Source organism: Syngnathus acus, chromosome 19 (assembly GCF_901709675.1).
Source record: "Syngnathus acus chromosome 19, fSynAcu1.2, whole genome shotgun sequence".
Taxonomy (NCBI): domain Eukaryota; kingdom Metazoa; phylum Chordata; class Actinopteri; order Syngnathiformes; family Syngnathidae; genus Syngnathus; species Syngnathus acus.
The window spans coordinates 3,628,005-3,647,719 of record NC_051103.1 but is presented as its reverse complement, the minus strand read 5'-3'; the positions used below and the strand labels follow the sequence as shown (position 1 = coordinate 3,647,719).

At 45.3% G+C, this 19,715-nt stretch overlaps 1 protein-coding gene across 1 annotated transcript; it reads left to right on the top strand.

The window, feature by feature from the left end:
- The first annotated feature begins 1,444 nt into the window (after positions 1 to 1,444).
- On the top strand, positions 1,445 to 18,197 carry LOC119138055 (glutamate receptor ionotropic, NMDA 2C-like). The gene is made up of 16 exons (XM_037277762.1): positions 1,445 to 1,984; positions 5,560 to 5,917; positions 6,124 to 6,222; positions 9,117 to 9,182; positions 9,291 to 9,479; positions 9,554 to 9,894; positions 10,458 to 10,572; positions 11,128 to 11,339; positions 11,981 to 12,149; positions 13,210 to 13,363; positions 13,570 to 13,695; positions 13,963 to 14,192; positions 14,681 to 14,841; positions 15,094 to 15,281; positions 16,068 to 16,300; positions 16,386 to 18,197. The coding sequence occupies exons 2-16, from the start codon at positions 5,576 to 5,578 to the stop codon at positions 17,898 to 17,900; spliced, it is 4,140 nt and encodes a 1,379-aa protein (XP_037133657.1). The 5' UTR covers positions 1,445 to 1,984; positions 5,560 to 5,575; the 3' UTR covers positions 17,901 to 18,197.
- The last annotated feature ends 1,518 nt before the right edge of the window (positions 18,198 to 19,715 follow it).

Genomic DNA, 19,715 nt, shown 5'->3' with positions numbered 1-19,715 from the left:
TGTAGTTACAGATCAGACCAGCACAACGGTCGAAAGCAATTTTGTTTTTAGTTCAGGATGGCTTGCATGAATTGTTCTCTTGGGAACGTGCCCGTGCCACTTCAGATAATGTATTTTATTTTATTTTTTTATGTTTTATTTGGGCAAGACGGCAAAAACCAATATCTCTGATCTTGGCACGTTGATGGATTCTACTTTGGTTGAGTCCTGACCCCTCTCGGTCACTCCAGGATTCAAATTCACACATAAACGCATTTGTGACTGACCCCCGCTTAAACTTACAAAGTAAAAAATTTGCCTATGCATGACTTTAATGACTTTTAAGATGAACTTGCTGTCTTTTAGCTAGTGGCTAGCTTTTCGTCGAAACAGGCATGGATGCCATTTGGGAAGGCAGAGTTGCTGTTTTTAGCTTGGAGCGTTTATGAAGTTGCTGATGATAGTGCTGACATCAACTCCTCCTCTGACACCCTTTAAATTAATTAATTAGAACAGAAATATTCGTCAAAAATGTGTTATAAGGCATCACAGCATCAGTGAAAACGCCAATGACAGATATCGTTGATTGAATAATAATGACTTAAATGAACACGTCTGTGAGCTTGAGTCAACCAAACTCAAATGCTCTATTTTAACTGGCATGTGCGTATTTATAGCTAAAAAGGCTTGTCACCTGACCACGGCGCTCGGCTTTCATCAGCAGAAGCGACTTTTCAAAAACCTTCAAAAAAAAAAGCCCGTCGGATGGTGTGAGCGTGACAGGCACGACTAAGGTAAACGTGACGTCTAACTGTGAAGAAGACACACTTGAGTTTTCCCCCCCCCATCGCCGCGATTGTGTGCGTATGCGCATCCAGTATGTGTGTGTATATATATATAGTATATATATATATATATACTTATTTATATATATATATGTACATTTATATATATATATTATATATATATATACTTATTTATATATATATATATATATATATATATATATTTTTTTTTTTTTATTTATTTATTTTTTTATTTTATTTTTAATTTGTGTGTGTATATATTTATATATATTTATTTATATATATTTTATATATATATATATATATATATATATATATATATATATATATATATATATATATATGTGTATATTTTTGTACATATATGTGTGTGTGCAATACGTATATATATATATATGTGTATATTTTTGTACATATATGTGTGTGTGTTGGGGTGCAGTGGGCACATTCCTATTAATGGCATTGGTTTCAGACCTGTTGATGGCACAGGAAACAAAGGTGATTGAGCAGAAACTTGGGATGTGTTGAAATGATGAGAAGAGGTGAATATTACTGAGGAAATGCGGAGTGTAGTGAGCGGTGGCGGAGGGAGGAGGGAGAGGAGGAGGAGCAAGCGGGATAAATCCTCACACTATTATTATCCCAACTCACATGAAGCCCCCTCCTCTGACGAAGCACACGGAGACAAAATGAAAAGGTGAAGCGGGCGGTATTACGGCGTAAGCAAAACTCTCCAACCCTCCCCAAATAATAAAAAAAAAAAGAAGAAATCAACAGGATGAAGACCTGCTAGTACCCTGCACTTTTCACTCCAACATCAGGACCAGTTTTGCTTTTGTCCCTGCGGAGTACAAGATGGAAAACTTTTTCCTAGACCCAAACCCCATGGAGCTTATTTGCAGCTGGGGGAGAGCTGAGATGGAAGGAAAGCAAGGAAGTTGTTAACTTGGAGGCTTCCTAGCTGTATTCTATCTCCTGCCGTACCTTTCCTCAACTTGGGATACACACAAGCTGATTTCCTTTCTGCATCCTGCGGACCCCGAGTTAAGAATTCCACACATAGCAAGTGACCACACACACTTGCAAGGACGCTGAAGTTTGATAGCTACGGCGAGATCCAACATCACTCCGTCTGGGAAGGGATCGATGCCTGGGATGGCGTGGTGGGGGTTAGTGCTGGATGGCTGCACGAAGCCCAGGTGAGTGCTTGCACACATTCATACACAGTGTAACCACTGGGCCAAGAACAAGCTTTTAATCTTTGGAAAGAACATCTGAGTGGAGCTAACATATCATTTTTGAGTCTTGGGGTCACATAGTTTAGTGCTGAAAGTTCATCAAACTGATTTGGTTTGTCGAGCTGTTCAGAATGACCCAAAATGGCCTCTTGACTTTTTTGTTTTGCCTACCAAATTTGTCATTTCTACTATTCAGACTTCAAGGTTGGAATGATCAGATATATATTCTCATTGAAATATATATCCACTTTCATATCTTACAGCCGCCATTAATTTCAACACCACAATTTGCGATATTTACATATATCCCCGTGAGATTTATATGTCTAACTATGACAGCTGTACTCTTACTGTCAATTTTCTTTTGAGTGTCAGAAAACCAATTGTCCCCTCAAAGTCACTCATCTTGCGCATCCGCCAACGATTTCCTGTACAGCTGTCAAATGCTTACGGGCGGCACCCCCACCCCATGCAGAGAAGGGTGGGGGGTGTTTATACCGCGGCAGCCGCTTAAATCCTAATTGTGATAAATGCGTATGGCAGCAGACGTGTGTCGTGCATATTCAAATTTTGAGACAATTTAGCCGCTATTGCTAACCAGTGGGTTGTCATCAATTTGTTCAAGGAATATTCACTCATCATAATACCTGGTTAACTGTCTTGAATTTTGACAATGGATCCTTAAATGGAAATTTTTTATTTGTATACTTCCATGGAACACTGTGACTGTCATGGAACAAAAATATTTCTCCAGTTGCCGTCATGTGGAATATTGTAGTATGCATATGAATTCTTCGATGCATACGCGAGTCCCTCTTTCATCTCCTTAGTCGTTAAGCGGTTGAGCCAATTTAGGAAGGACATATGTCAACCTCTCCGTACTTCCCATTACCAGAATTCCCTTAGGACGTTACTGACGAAACTGGGAGGCCAATTTGAACATTAACCTTAATGACTATCGTCACGGTATGGAAAGACATGGTGAAGTTCTACCATTTTTCTACCAAGGCACAGTTCACAAACCATATCTCTGGTGACGATGGTAATGGTGGCGCTCATCCCGTCAAGTAGATCCTCTCTGCTCATTCCTCTGCCTACCTTCCGGGGACTCAGCATGAGGACTCCATCCCATCGCAGCTTAGCGCGTAAACGACTTGACTGCTGTGTAGCGCGGCGGCGTGCGGTGTGTGTGTATCCCCGCCAGGCGCTTACCGAACACGTCTGCCGGCATTTCCCTCCAACAGGTTGTCACCGCATAGGCTGGAAAGGCCACGTAGACTCGGTGGAGGTGAATTACAAAAAAGTTTGTCTCCTGTTAAATAGATCATAAAATAGTCGCCCCTAACCGAAATAGCTTCATGTCTTTTCAAGCATTTTTAGATTTAAATAAAGGTCAACTCGTGCTTTGTTTGCACCAGATTAAACACAATATCCTTTGTATGTCGCAATCTCTCTGTTACCGTTCCGCTTATCCATCGAAGGCCTTTGACAAGCACGCATACGCACACACGCGGCAGTAATCTGCATCATCTAGCAGAGATTAAACTGTTAAAGGAACACTCTATCCCCTTGCCTCCCCCATTTATTCGCTTATTCTTATTAAACTGCCAAATACCGAGACTTGACTTGTAATTCATCCCACACGGAAAAAAAAGAGCAGTTGTGAAGAGCAGATACCGGGAATGCTGCCTACGATATTCCGTGCTGACGCTGAAAACACAAAACGTTTGTATCTCAAAGAATAGTTCCCCATTGAAATGAATGGTAATGTCATTAATCCGATTTCCTAAAATCTCAGATTATTATAAATTTCTGCCATCTAGCGTTCAATTGCCTTCACTGTACATCGCTGACCTAAAAAAAAAAAAAAATTGTATAGGAAATCATTTTTCAGACCAATTAAATCAAATTAGAGAACCGACAAAAGAAGTAGCATCCAAATTATATCGAGCGCAAAACCAAAACAAGAGGCGCCTTCCTCTTCCATCTTTCCAAAGCGTGACCCCTCAGGGCTGATCTCGGCAGCTAATAACCGCCGCTTTGTTTTCGCGCCGTGCACCTCAAAGACCGCGAGCATCAAAACCTTATTAAGATGAATGATTGATAGCCCGCCAAGAGTAGCGAGGACGCGCTTAACCCGCTCGGCTGTTGCTTTGAATCAAAGCGGGGCATGTGTTGTTAATTATCCCAGAGGTCTCTGATGGCCGCGGACGTTTCAGACACTTTGGTGGCCTATCAAAGACGCCCAAGTCTTTATTGGTTATGGCCCACCTGCACGATATTAAAGAGCCGCGTTCTATCAAAGCTATTGATCCGTGAAGGAAAGATCTTCAAAAGACTTTCGATTCAAGAGCATGCAAATGTTGATGGTGTCACGTGACCAGTAGCCACCAAGAGCATGAGGATTTATTTCCATTCAGGTTTTGAACACCAGTGAGGCAGATGTTCAAACCACTGCTCAGCACGGTTCACTTTTTTGCTACCAAGGTTGGTGGCAAGCTAACAAAAGGTCAGAGCTAAACTGCCAAGTGTGTCAATTAGTAGATAAAGACGGGTCACTTCCTGAACGAGAACAACGATAACTTGTCCCATGTCCGTCTGTATAACAAGCAAGGTGAGAACGTAACACTACCGACCTTAAACGTTTAGCCGGGGGCTCGTTAAGGTTGATTTGTTCCGCTAGCCATTCTTTCCCCGGGAGTCCTTTCATGTCAGCTTGGTCGGTATCGTTAACATTCATGAGGAACGCACCACTCGATTGGCCTGTCCGCGACCCAACGTTGACCTTCTGAATATTTAATTAGCCGCCCTGTCCTGTATAGCGAGTGTCAAGTCAAAGGTCCGGGAGAAAACGTCTTCGGATTCTTAAGTAACCGTTTCACATTTGGATGTTTTGACAGTTGATTTGCACGGTGTTGTATCGTCGCTGTAGGTTGGTAAACCCGTAGAGTAATATGAACACGTGATCCTGAATAAATTAACCATTGAACATCACTGAATGGCTCAGCTGGGCCGAATGTCTGCTGCACCTGAACTTAGCATCAAAAGGACGATTCGGCAGATGCTTCAGAGAATTATAAACCCCGTACCGGTTTCAGACTTTTGCGGACAAAATATGATTATAGGTGCTCGTCAGCAGACACACATGAAAATAAACTACCGTAAATTTCGGACTATAAACCGCAATTTGTGTGGTTTATAGTCCGAAAATTACGGTATATATTATTACGCCCCAACAAAAGCCAGCTAGCTTAATGCTAACAATGGTGTCACGCGGCGCGTACCGATGGAGGATCGACGACCCGCCGCTTGGCTCGTCTGTCACTCGTGTAGACGTGTAGCGATGGAATGATGATTACCACCATGACACCAGGGGCAGGATTAAGGCGGATTACATGCACCAACACACGCTGACACATTTACCGGGTATGAACAAAACATATTTTGTTACTGTACTTCAGGTATCAGTACTCGTTTAGGTGATATATGAAGTTATTATTTTTTGAAGTTGAGAATGTTCTGTCCTGTCTACACAGGAAGTAGGGTGCCAACATGGCCACTCCAAGGAGAAAGTTCCCATCTTCTCCCTGGTCCCCACTTTTTCTCATTCTCCTCATCGCATCCCCGGGACCTCTACACGGGCGGCCTCTCCTCTTGCACTCGTCCATCAACGTGGCGGTGGTGTTCAGCGGCTCCAGTTATCAGAGCGAGGTGCGAGGGCGGCTGAGCGGCGAGAATTTTGTGGACCTGCCCGTGGTGGTGAGCCCCGTGACGGTGCTGGTGAACGACACCAATCCGCGCGACCTGCTCACCCGCCTTTGCGATACCATGGCGACGGAGAAGCTGCACGGTGTTGTGTTTGAAGACGATGTCGGGTCAGGTGCCACCACACAGGTGAGAGTCAATGTTGTGAAATGAAACACCTCAAGCGTCCTTCTTACCATCTGTTTTACTGAAATGCGAAACCGTCGCCGTTCGCTGCCTTTTATTGCCGCGCTGTCATCAATCAGCCGAGGAAAGCCATTTTTATGGAGGATAGTGGCATTGAGGGCGTTGATACACGGCCGAGATTCATTGACATCATTCGGGGTGGTCTTCAGGTGACCGAGGTGGCGCAAATCCTGGACTTCCTGTCGACCCAGACGGCTCTGCCTATCGTGGGCATCAGCGGCGGATCGGCGGTGGTCATCCCCTATAAGGTATTGAAATATTTTAATCATTTGATGGCAGCCTTTGACCTCATTCAGCTTCTTTCATCTTGAAGAAGGAGGAGGAGGTGCTGGGAGGGGGCAAATTAACGAAGGAACCTTCTTCGAGCATGCGATGGTTTTTAAAGCGGGTGAAGAAGAGAAACCTGACATAAGTCTTTTATTGTTCTTGCTCAGCTTTTAGGGGGGGGAACAAAAGTCTTCATCTCTTCACACATCTTCATTTCTTTGTGTAAGCGCCGTTATCAACACCTTGTATTTTTAGCGTTCGCTCTCACATGTAGACTCGCATCAACACTCGCGCACACAATAATAGCATACAGTGGGAGAAGGAGTCGCCAGTTTTGGAGCCAGTTTTGGTTTCAAATTAGGATTAGGGTTTTAAGAGTAGGGCTCTAAATCCACCCAGGAATAATGCTCTTGATTAGCTCATATGATATTTACCATACATGGCATTTAATAATCTCTAGATCTCTATCGTATGATATTTATTTAACGGCGTACGTACCGCCGAGCTCCCCCCTTACGTAATTCCTTTCTTGCCCACATGTAAATGCCTCTCAAGTGTTGAATTCAATTAAGGAAGCGTCTGCTCGCCCCCGAGCTGCAGGACACCATTAAAAGCCTTAATGAGACGCTTCAGGAGGCTTTGGCTCCCTCGTTGATCTTATCCGTCACCCCAAAACGCCCCCCCTCCCCATCCCTTATTTGCATCTATTCAGTATTAAAATGTCTTTTTTAGCACCGAATGGGAAAAAGAGACTGTCAGACACAATAGTGCAGGTGGAGAGGCTGATTCTTCTCGCCTCAATGGCGGTTGATTATCAATACCCGCTATGACGAACGTCTTTGATGGTGTCGGAAGAAGAAGCGGCAGCCTCGCCCCGGCCCTTCCATCCGCCCCCCCATACACACCCAACTGGGTCGCTTAACAACAAAGACGGAAGGCGGGGGAGGAAGTCCTATGAGAGCGGGTTATGGCCTTTGTGTGTATGGATTGCATTCAGATGCGTCATTTCCATTTGCGACTTGAAGATTTACTAGACACGCCTGAGCAGTCGAATAGGTTCAATTTAAGAGCTGTATATAAAGTTAGTTCAGTTTAAAATCGGAGGGTCAACCATGGGTTAAAGTTCCGTGTCACCCATGCTAGTTTCACCGCTCCTCATAAATTATCAAGCCAACGACTTGAAGGCGAGCTGGTATTAATTAAGTTTCATTCCTGGCGAGAAAAAAAAACAAAAAAACTCTTCCACGATTGGAATACCGCTGCGCTTCGGGGTTGGTTGACCTCCTTTTCGGAAGAGGCCAGAAGTGAGCGATCAGAAAAACAAACGGAGAAAGCGGGTCAAACTGTCCTGTTAAAAATACATGAATTGATCCGAAAAAAGAAACGGCGGTGTGATCCGGTGAGACTTATTGGGCCACTTCTGGTCCAAGAGTGCAGCAAACGTGCCGGTGGCCTCAAATTGTGACAAATGCTTCTACGTGTAAAAGTCTCTTGGCTGCAAACATCAATCACGGGCTTGAGTCGTTTTATTTGTTTCGTTTGCGACACGGCGCAGGTGCGCTGCTATGTTAGCATACGCTCCCGTAGGATTGCTAATTACGTATTTGTGACCACACCAAGGTCATGGCGACAGAAAGTGGACCGCAAGGTGTCATGTTTTGCTTTTTTGTTTGTGTTTTGCCAATTGGATGTTGGAGTTTTTACAGTTAGCTCGTTCGTTGAGTTAAGTTTAAGGTGACATCCTATTTGGAGGTTAACGCTACTTCTTAAAGTGATGCACCTTGTCACTATCAAGAACTAAATCCCCATTGTGATTTTTTATTTATTTTTTCCCCCCAGTGATAGGCGGACTTGCTTGTGCGCTATTTTTAAGGCCCGGCTCCGTGTCGCGGCGGCACCGCACCCTCCCGGGGCGAAGCCCGAGCAACCCCAGACTGAGATTAAATTGAATGACGGCGAGTCTGGCTGTGATACTCTTTTGCGATTCCTCAGGCTCACAGCTCTCAAGAGTAGGGGGGGGGTGACAGCTCTACGCCCTCGGAGACGAGGCCCGGAGAGTCAGATCCCAAAAGGCACTTTGACAGTTTAACACTACGTGTTCCCGCCCTCACTACTTTTTATCGGCGAACGTGTGCGAGAAGACGTGATGTCGATGTAGCGCCTGTAGTGCCGCTCTTAAAATAAATACTGTACTTCATTCCGGTGCCTTCTTGCAGGAGCTATCAAATATTTTGCATTAAAAGCTGTCTTTCTTGCACCTGCTTACATCACAAGCTCCTTCAAATCTCCCAAATATGACAAAACAAATCAGAATGTATTTTTTTTATGCTTATGTACCTCATTATGTAACATCGGATGACACAAATGTAACAAAGTCAGTCCCTATGTCGGTTCGAAAGATCACATCCTATCTTGTGTGAGTAGATATGCTAATGTATGCTAACACACACACACGCGCACAGATGATATGCTAACGAATGCTAACACACATGCAACGTCGTGACAGAAAGGGAACAGCTGGTTCACACACTTGAGAGCAAACACAGAAACTTAATGAGCATACATAAAATGTCAAACGTCATTGTGTTCCGCGAGAGTTCCTACAAAAAGACGTGTGCAAGAAGGACCATTTGATGTTTTTGTTCAATTTAAATGTCATGTGCAAAGAAATATTATTGCTTTATTAGAAAAGAGCTTTTTTATGCATTTGTTGATTTAAATGTTTCAAATATAAATATGACGAAAGAGCACACGGTTCGAGACATTCAAAATGTAGTCAATTCAAAATAAAATCTTAAATTGTGTACCAAATTATTATGTTTTTAAATCTTTAAAGTTTGTCATTAATTGGCATACTTTTGTGTCACTATGGCAGTCGGAAGGTTCGTCATTCCTGCAGATGGGAGCGTCTCTGGAGCAGCAGGTCCTCTGCATGTTCAAGGTATGTTGCTCAAGTTTTTTGTCCACCAGAAAAATAATTTGAGGTTTGGATAGGAATCATTTTGATTACCGGTACTTACCGGTACTTGATTGTCACTTTCAATTTTAGATCATGGAGGAGTACGACTGGGGCGAGTTTGCAATCATCACTAGCTTGCTGCCGGGATACGACACCTTCGTGGACATCGTTCAGGCCTACACGGATACGTCCTACTTTATGTGGGATCTCCAGGATGTCCTGACCATGGAGATGTCCGTCGGGGCCAACGACATGCGGACCCGGCGCATTCTGCAACAGGTCCAATATTTAATATACATATTAAAACTGATCCTACAATTTCTTTGCTAACTTGAAGCGTGTGTTATCGTCAGGTGGACTCGCAGGTCCTTCTGGTGTATTGCTCCTTTGAGGAGGCGCATTTCCTTTTCCGCCAAGCCTTTGAGGTGGGTCTGGTGGGGCCGGGCTACATCTGGATCCTGCCCAGCTCAGCTGTGGGCAACCCCGAGGTGTCACCGCCGGCCATTTTCCCCGTGGGCGTCATCGGCGTCATCACGGAGCAGTGGCGCAAGAGCTTGCGGCAGCGGGTACGCGAAGGCGTCGCCATCGTGGCCAAAGGCGCCGAGAGCTTCAAGAAGCAGCTCGGCTTCATCCCCGAAGGACACGGCGACTGCAGCAAACCCGCAAAGCACTCGGGCAACAACACGCTTTTCAGGTACGCTTTGCAATTCCCCCGCTCAACCATTTTGACAGCTACTTTCCAAGTCTGCAAAGTTCTTCATGTCTTGAGACTCGGTGAAGCAGCGTATGGCTCATCGCCTAAGGTTATTTTTAGATTCCCTGTCCCGAGTAACTCAAAACAATATTGTACTTGCAAAACACCATAATTGGAAAATTTTACGACCCAACTTAACCAAACCAGATTTAATTGCTACCCATTTTCTTTCTTTATGTGTGTTTTTTTAACCCTTGATTCATGAGTCACTCTGTCCTTCTTGCCTGTGGCCAAACATGCAAATTAACCTTGATTTATTATTCAGAAGCCAATCTGTCATGGCCGTATCGCATGGTACGTACGCCGTATAACAAACAGCAGAAATGGCCTCCTATTATCCCCTAATGACTTACCCGGCATTAGATTGAAGCCTCCTGGGGAAGCTGCAGGTTTAATTAGAAAGTGATGATTGCAAGCGTACAAATGAATATGCAAATTCCTCTCTTGTGATGTGGTAAGAATTTTCCTGATTGGAAATAAGGATGACTTTTTTTTTTTTGCAGGCACATGCTGAATGTAACCTGGGAAAGGAGGGACCTGTCATTCAACAGCAGAGGCTTCCTCTCCAACCCTTCTATGGTTGTCATCGCCCTGGATAGAGAACGGGTGTGGGATAAGGTACGGGCGAGGCGGAAATTTGTTCCCCCCCCCCTCGTAAATCTCGCAACTTCCTGACGAGACATTATCGCCGCAGATGGTTGGTTCCGCTAATGTGCATTATGTTACTTTAACATATTATTCATCTGACAAAAATCACAAAAAAAAAGGAGCGGAAATGAGTGCAAAACAACATTGTTTTGTTTGTTTGGAAGATGACGGGCTAATGTTAGCCTGATGCTATCTAAGAAGTTCATCATTTTTTGTAATTATTTGATGGGTGTACTGAAACGCTCTCGACGTAAAAAAAAAAAAAAAAATCATTTATTTCCGCTTTGGAGGCAACCTCATTCATCACTGCCACAAGACTAGCTAGACCTGCTGTCGACTAGTATGTGCGTATATATGAACATGTATGTGCCATTTCCTCCTTTTCATCATGAATTTTACAACTTTGATTATTTTGCCCCGCATCTTCTACCTGAACCAAAATTTTAAGGAATCTGACATACTGATCAGGTTAATGTTCCTATCAGAGGGGCAGAGATGATTGTGCCCCACCTACTCCCTCCCTAGGTGGGCACCTACGGTCGGGGCATCCTGCAGGTGCGTTACCCGGTGTGGCCGCGCTACGGCAACTTTCTGGAACATGTGACAGATGACCGCCACTTAACTGTGGCCACGCTTGAGGAGCGCCCCTTCGTCATAGTTGAAAACGTGGACCCCGGTACGGGCACATGCGTCCGCAACACGGTGCCCTGCAGGCGCCAGTCCAATCACTCTGAAAGGTACATGCAGACGTCTAGGCTCCTTTCCGAAAGCGTGTCACCAGACGCCGGGATGAGATTATATTTTGTTTGTTTGCAAGGTCAAGAGCGAGCCGTCGAGCTGACTTGTTTGTTTCACTGATCAAAAAGCTCGCGAGCCGAATCTAAATTTGGCAATTTTATGCAAATGACATGCACTGAGCTCCTGTTTGGAGAACTTCTGCCTTTTAGCAGTCAGTATGCCAGATATTTTTTTTTATGTAACAACGCAAGTCGGGTCAAAAAAGGATGTATGGGTTTAGCTAGAAATGAAATGACAAATAAAATAATTCATCATAATTAATCCCACACATCCCTCCATCAATCAGGTAGTCAGATTGTACTCTGGCAACAAAAAAAAAAGCAAGCTAAACTAATTTTATTATAATATAAAATAATCAACGAAATAAAATTTAAAAAATAATCATTAAAATAAATTTTATTTATTATTATAATATAAATAATCAACAAAATAAAATAAAAAAATAATTAAAATAGATTAAAATAAAATAAAAATAATAACGAAAATAACTTTTATTTATTATTATAATATAAATCATCAACATAATAAAATTAAAAAAGATAATAATTAAAATAAATTGTATTTATTTATTTTTTCTCAGCATCATCGGCCACTCTGAGTCGTACACAAAGCTGTGCTGCAAGGGCTTCTGCATTGACATCCTGAAGAAACTTTCCCGCACCATCAAATTCTCGTACGACCTCTACCTGGTCACCAACGGCAAGCACGGCAAACTGGTGCGCGGCACTTGGAACGGTATGATTGGTGAGGTAAGCGGAGGTGGCATCAAAGAAGGACAGAGAAAAGTTTTTCCCGTAAGTTCCACAAACAAAAACATATGCCGCAGGTTCCTTGAGTGTTGTTTCACCTGCAGGCACAACAAGCATTTGTAGCTTTAAATTTGCTTGCAGTCACAAGTTACTGTCGAGAGCAGAGCTGCCGTTCAGGGGGAACTTTCAAATTCTTTGAAGTGACAAACCAGCTTTTTGTCATCCAAAAGCGTTTACCAGTTTTAATACCGAATAAATGACCTTTTATAGGCCTCTGTATTATTATCGTCTGCAATAGACGGTCACCATTTGAAACCTTGTGCGTCCCAATTTTGTAAACTGCAATGAAATGATAAATGGGGTTTTTCAATTCATCAAGACATTGACCGACAAGATTTTCTTTATCCTGCTGCTGCAGTTCAAATTGTACACCAGTACAAACTAAGGCACGACGAATGAAGCTTTTCACACTTTGGGGCTGGAACCAATCGATAATAAACTTCTAATATATGCGTTATGTCGTCTTCCTCCACGCTATTAGCGCTGAAAGGCTCCCAACAGACACCTGCCTCGCTACAGTGTCGACTCTTTGATGGACTCTAAAGTGGGTCAGTGGTGTGACAGTGTGCATACGCACGCACATACTGCCACACACACACACACACACAAACACACACATGCATATGGACCGCGTCAAACAGCTGCATGATAGAGTAAGGCGGCGTGAGCAGGTGTTTTTCTAGAGAGGAGCCTTGCATGTGCATCTGCTCCCAATGTTTATATGTATATATGTATGTATATTTATATATTTGTATTTATTGTTATAATATTTATATTTATTGTGATGTATTTATATTTGTATTTATAAATTATCATGTATTTATATTTATATATATAATTTAAATTTATATATATATAAATTTAAATGATATATTTATATCATTTTAATTTTTATATGTATTTATATTTATACATACGCACATGTATATGCGATAAAATGATGTATGTGACAATTTACCGATCGACATATAATGAGTAAGTGTCGAACGTGTGTTTCCAGGTTGTGTACCGACGCGCCGACATGGCCATCGGCTCGCTCACCATCAACGAGGAGCGCTCGGAGATCATCGACTTCTCTGTGCCGTTTGTGGAAACGGGAATCAGCGTCATGGTCGCCCGCAGCAACGGCACCGTCTCCCCGTCCGCCTTCCTCGGTGAGGACGTTAATGGCTCCTCCCGCTTTCTCCCGGGATGGCCTACTTTTAAAAAGTGCCTGCCTCCGCCGCCTCCCCAGGAAAACTTTCTGTTAAGCTTTTATTCCGCCGCTAGCTGGAGCCTACAACTAAATCCCTCATGTCCTCTTCCAAACAACAAAATGCGAAACAGATTCATACCCACTGACGCTTGTTTCCTCCCGCAGAGCCGTACAGTCCGGCCGTGTGGGTCATGATGTTCGTTATGTGCTTGACGGTGGTGGCCGTGACGGTGTTTGTGTTCGAGTACTTCAGTCCGGTCGGGTACAACCGCAGCCTAGTGAGCGCCAAAGGTACGTTTTGGAGAAAACAACCCAGTACGTTCCAACTAACCTCCGTCGGCATGCGTGAACTCGTGTCGGCTTCCCGGGCTGCAGCTAATCAATCCCGCCATGCACTTCTGACAGAGCGTCCCCGGTTGCACGAGTCCGAAAGGTCACTTTCTCGTTTTTTTTAATTAGCGTTCGTCAGCGCGGTAATCGAAGCTAAGATGGATGTCGGAGCCCGCTCAGCTTGTGCCGTAATGGAAATTGCCCGTTTCCTCCATTTTCGGTGTGCAGCTCCGGGCGGCCCCACCTTCACCATCGGCAAGTCGGTTTGGCTGCTATGGGGCATCGTGTTCAACAACTCGGTGCCCATCGAGAACCCCAAAGGTACCACCAGCAAGATCATGGTGCTGATCTGGGCCTTCTTCGCCGTCATCTTCCTGGCGTCGTACACCGCCAACCTGGCCGCCTTCATGATCCAGGAGCAGTACATCGACACCGTCTCCGGCCTCTCCGACAAGAAGGTGAGAGCTTCTCCGACGATTTCCTCAAACCAATCAATAAGTGACTTTGATCAGAGTGTTTGTCCATCAATATTCCAGCGCCGTGTGCTCGCATTCCTCACCCCCCGCTTCAAGAAAAACACGTCGCTAAATGTAGTCAATAAGAAAGCATCTTAACACATTTATCCAGTTTTCCTAGCTATGCGCGAGGCCAGCGCAACAAAGCGACACGTTTCGGCGCTCGTGGAATCTTGCGGCTGATTTGACGGCCAAGAAAATATGCTTTTAAAATTGGATTTAAGGGAGAAGTGCCTCATCCGTTCCCCCTCCTCCCTTCGTCTTCACCTCCATTCTTCTTCGGAGTCCTCGCCCCCCCCCCTTTTTCCTCATTTAAATGTCTTTTTACTACTCACGTATTCCTTATTCTTTTTCCCCCACTTTCCCTCCCTCCCGTCAGTCCCTTTTCTTTCCTCTCATCCCGTCATCAAGTCTCCTTGGTTTCCCCGCAGTTCCAGAAGCCGCACGAGCACTACCCCCCCTTCCGCTTCGGGACGGTCCCGAACGGCAGCACGGAGCGCAACATCCGAAGCAACTATCCCGACATGCACACGCATATGATGAAGTACAACCAAAAGGGTGTGGAGGAGGCACTCGACAGCCTCAAAACCGGGTACGGTCTTTTTTTTTTTGCACAAAAGACTTATTTTTAACTCGCCCTCTTGCTACTTCGTTTGATGACACTTTTTTTTTTTAGTCGCGCATATTTCAGGAACGTGCTGGATATATTTTTAGATTAAAAATGCTTCATTTGTATTTCAAAGTGCTGTCTTTTTGGGGGGGGGGGGGTGGTTTATATTTGGAAGAGTACAAAAGACAGATTGACGTCATGGTCACTGTGTAAGAAATGTGGAATTGTTTGCAGAAAGCTGGATGCCTTCATCTACGACGCGGCCGTGCTCAACTACATGGCGGGCAAGGACGAAGGTTGCAAGCTGGTCACCATCGGCAGCGGCAAAGTCTTCGCCACCACCGGCTACGGCATCGCCTTGCAGAAAGACTCACGCTGGAAGAGGCTCATCGACCTGGCGCTGTTGCAGTTCCTCGGCGACGGTGGGCGAGCGATCAAAAAGCTTGCGTAACGCCATTGTGTCAAGCGTGGAGAGAAAACGCGGACCCCTGCTTTGCTTTGTCTGTGCTCTCGAGGCAAATGTCAATGTGTGCCGTTGTTAACTCAAAGGACAATTTTACCACTTGAGAATGAGCAAGATGGCAGAGTTGGATAAAAATCAAAGATGAACGTTTTTAACAAACTCTGCGACAATTTACCCGTTGTTATGACATCCGACACGAAGGCGTATCTCAAAATATGACGATTAGTAAGCACTAAGATGAATGGTAATAAAAACATCTAGAAACATCTTTTAAAAGTGAAGACAATTTGCAATTTTAGTATTGACGCAAATTTTGTCTTGGCGGGCCAAATATAATTACACTGCGGGCCAAATTTGAGTTTGACACCCCTGCCTTACATCCTGGGCCTACTCGGTTAAAAGAAAATATATGGCGTACCGCTATTTCTATTCAGCAATTCATTTTGCAGAATGGAAGCAGGCATTTCGTGAAGAATGAAATCCATGGGAATGGAGCGTGTGCGATTATCTACAATACATTATACAAACACACGCACACTGTATACAGCATCATAAACAAACCATGAAAGCTGCTGGAGTTAATATTCATACCTTCACGGAGGGCTTTAAGTCTCAACACTTATCCATACACATATTCTTTTATGCTTTCCATGAAGCTATGATAATGCGTATGGACAACCAAGTGATAAACCCCCGCCCCCATGCGGCAGCCATGTTTTTTTCCCAATGTATTCTACCATTCCAGGTGATACACAACGCCTGGAGACAGTGTGGCTCTCAGGCATCTGCCAGAATGAGAAGAACGAGGTGATGAGCAGCAAGCTGGACATTGACAACATGGCGGGTGTCTTTTACATGCTGTTGGTGGCCATGGGCCTCAGCCTGCTGGTGTTCGCCTGGGAGCATCTGCTCTACTGGAAGCTGCGTCACTCGCTCCACAAGTCCCACAAACTCGACTTCCTGTTGGCCATCAGTCGGGTGAGGCCCACAAAAAGAAACATTAATGCTTGTTTGCAATTAGCATCAATCACGAGCTATTTATTCGGTTTTCTTTCCTTTTCAGGGTATCTACAGTTGCTTCAAGGGTGTGGAAGATCATGGCCGTTCATCCGGTCTGGCCAAACCTGACCTGACATCCAACTACGCCCAAGCCAACATGCTGAAGATGCTGCGCACCGCTAAGGACCTGGTATCCACCGCCAATGTTGAGAGTTCCCTTGACAATGCCACCAAGACCATTGAGCACTTTAGCCGGCACAGCGGGAGCGGCTTGCCGGTCCGTGTCCCCCATGTGGCTGCCGAGACGGTACCTGGAGGCTTTGCGTATGTCATGGAGAACCACGTGTCCTTCCCGCAGCAATCTATCTCGCCGCAGAGGTGTGTCAGCAGGCCCACGCCACTGCGCTACACGCTTCCGACCCATTCCACTTCGTGTCTATACGAGCGCCCGCTTCCCGTGTCCAGCCTCAGCAGCCCGCACCTGGCGGTCAGCGAAACTCTCCCCCATCAGCATCCCCGCCATTACCAGACCACCGGAAGACTATATGTAGACACCCACCCGCACTCGAGGTTCATCTCATACACAGACCTGCAGCTGCCTGACATCTATACCTCCCATCCTGTCCCCGTGGTCCAAAACCAGAACACGGAGGGAGGCATCCACCAGAGGAAACGAAGATCCAAAAGCTTCCAGTCTGGGGATGGCGACACAGAGAGAAGGAAGTACAAGGATCACGAGAAGAACAAGCTCACCCTCAGCGAGCTCAAAGCCAACAACCTCCAGTGCAAACACATCTCTGCCCCCAGCATGGAGAGCATCTACTCGGTGGAGGGGACGTGTCCTCCGGTGGAGAACTACAGATCCTGGCCTCCGGAGGATCTCATGTTGAGGGGAAGACGTCGGCGCCGCCGCCCCTCATTCCTGAAAGCAACATGGGGCAGCGAGCAGATCCACCAGCTCGACGAGTCCCAATCATCTCTTTCCAGTCAGTCGCCCTCCACGCTTCCTGACCTGTTCCCGTGCATCCTCACGCCAACCATGGCTGCAAAGGCCAACAACCCCGCCCACCTCCGGAACAACCTGTGCCTCCCGCGGAACCAGGCGTACCTCCACATACGGGAGGATCACAGGAGGCCCGCTGGTCGTAAAGGCCAACGGCTGAGGTATTCCCAGTCCACCCATCTCCCGACATACGGTGAGGCGGTGCGGTACGGTGCCGGCTTAGGGCGGGGGATGGTACGGAGAGCCACCAGCCTGCTCAGCAGACAGTACGCCCACTACCTGAACTCCTATCCCGGGCTACCGCTCTACCACTCCCCCCTTGACCTTCAAAACCACAACCAGACCCCAGGCAGTCACCCAGTAGCCAGTCCCGTATGCCAGCTCCTGGCCTGCGGTGGGGGGCGATGCGGGGGACAGCGATCCTTGCTGTACCAGGACAGCCTGTACGGGATTTATCAGAGCTCCCAGAATGGATCGGAGAAGCAAGGCAGTCAGGGAGGAGTTGGCCTGGCAGCGGGGAGCCCCTACGTGCTCCGACCCTGGAAACGGGTGTCCAGTTTGGAGTCGGAGGTTTGAACCATAAAGACCAAGGAGAATTTACAACTGACCACTGTGGAGAAGGTTGGCTAATTTTTGGGGAGACCTTCAACGATTGTGAACATATGCACTGAAGATGGGGATCCTCTCGCTTGTGCGTTTTGTGCACTAAATTGTCCATGGTGTCGCTTTGTGATGGAAGTATAACCGGAATTTTCATGCTGTGATTCGTGGTTTGTGGTGTACATATTTTACCGTGGATGGGATCCAAACTCTGGTGTCATGTCGCCAACTGTGAAGAGATAGCGACGGGGATTAAAGGATCACATCTGTCACCATAAAAACAAAAAGAAACACAAACGCATCATGAAAGAATGTGAAGAGTTGAGGAAATTTTGACAGGGCAGCGCTATGCTAGGATGATATCGGTTTGAGACATCTGCGAACAGACATCAGGTAACTTCTTCAAAGCGGCTATCTATTTTTATAACAACGTACTACTGTAGCTTATTATTGTCAGAGAAGAAGAATCGTGTGGATCAGTAAGCTTTAAGCTTCTTGTTAGATGTTTCGATAGCGTTTGTTTGGAAGCTAGCTCGTTTGCTAGCAGGAGTAGACAAAACGGCTTGCCGCTAAACTTTGCAGGTGGGTGCCATACGAGTCTCGGAAAAAAAACGTGAACGCAGTCCACATGAACACGAGGGTGGTACGATCCGGACAGCACTGACCAGCACGAGGTGTCTTATTCATTCCAACCATGTGCTCCTTGTAGGGCCACAATACAGCACAGAAATTACACAAGGGCCTCACAATACTTCGAATATTTATTCCAAAATGTTATATTGCTAAGATGTTATTTCAGTGTCATTCATGTAATCGACTTACAATAGGAATTTATAGTCACTCACAAATTTTCTATTCACGTTTCTGGCACATTGTGTCAAGATAGCATATTTGTTACTAATATACGTGCTCAGTTTGCCTATTAGGATTTTCATCGCTCTCTCTTTTCCACTCTTTTGTATTCCCTCGTCATCCTCCCCCCCGCTTCCCTCGCGCCACTTTTAATTGCTTAATAATCAATTTTTAAATGAGGTGATTGAAAGCTATTATACTATCTATATTACCAATCGCCCTCACCCTGTAATTAATCACTTAGACCAATTAAAGAGCCTTTTTGGATGACTACAAATGTGTGTCTATTTTTATGAATAGCCTTTTACATCTTGATTCGTGTTGTCAAGATAAGGAAGTTTTTTTACCTTTAGATCAAAAAGCACAAGAATGGGGGAGATGTTGAGGGTGACTTTGAGTGGGGGAGATAACAGCGAGCCATGCAGAGATAGGGGGACGGGGGGGGTATATATGAGAACAGGTGGGGAAGTGAGCGCGAGATCTATTTCTGTAGTTGCGAGACAAGGGGTGTTAATGAGAGAATACTGAGGAAAAAGTGGGAGACGTTTGAGCGGAAATCCCTCCAAAGGTGTCTGGAAACCTCGTTCATCAAAGAAGATGAAAGTTACCATGTGACGTCCACCGCAGCCCGTTTCATCGTTGCGACGAAGTCTTCAAAGTATAATCTGACAATTATTTGAGTTGATAACATTTTTCGGTTCGGGTAAAGGGTTAGTATTCTCGGAAAAGTTGGGTAGGGGTCAAAGGTTAACAAATCTGGACACCCAAACACGCGTTTGAGGTACGATCAAGGCTTTATCACTGTGAAAACACTAAAGTGTGTGTGTGTGTCTGGCTCGGGCCGCAGCTTGTCTCCCAATCCGAGACGATTGGATCTGCCGGCTAGCAGGAACGTTAATTACGAGCCCAATCTTCAGGCACAATTCCGATACAATCGTT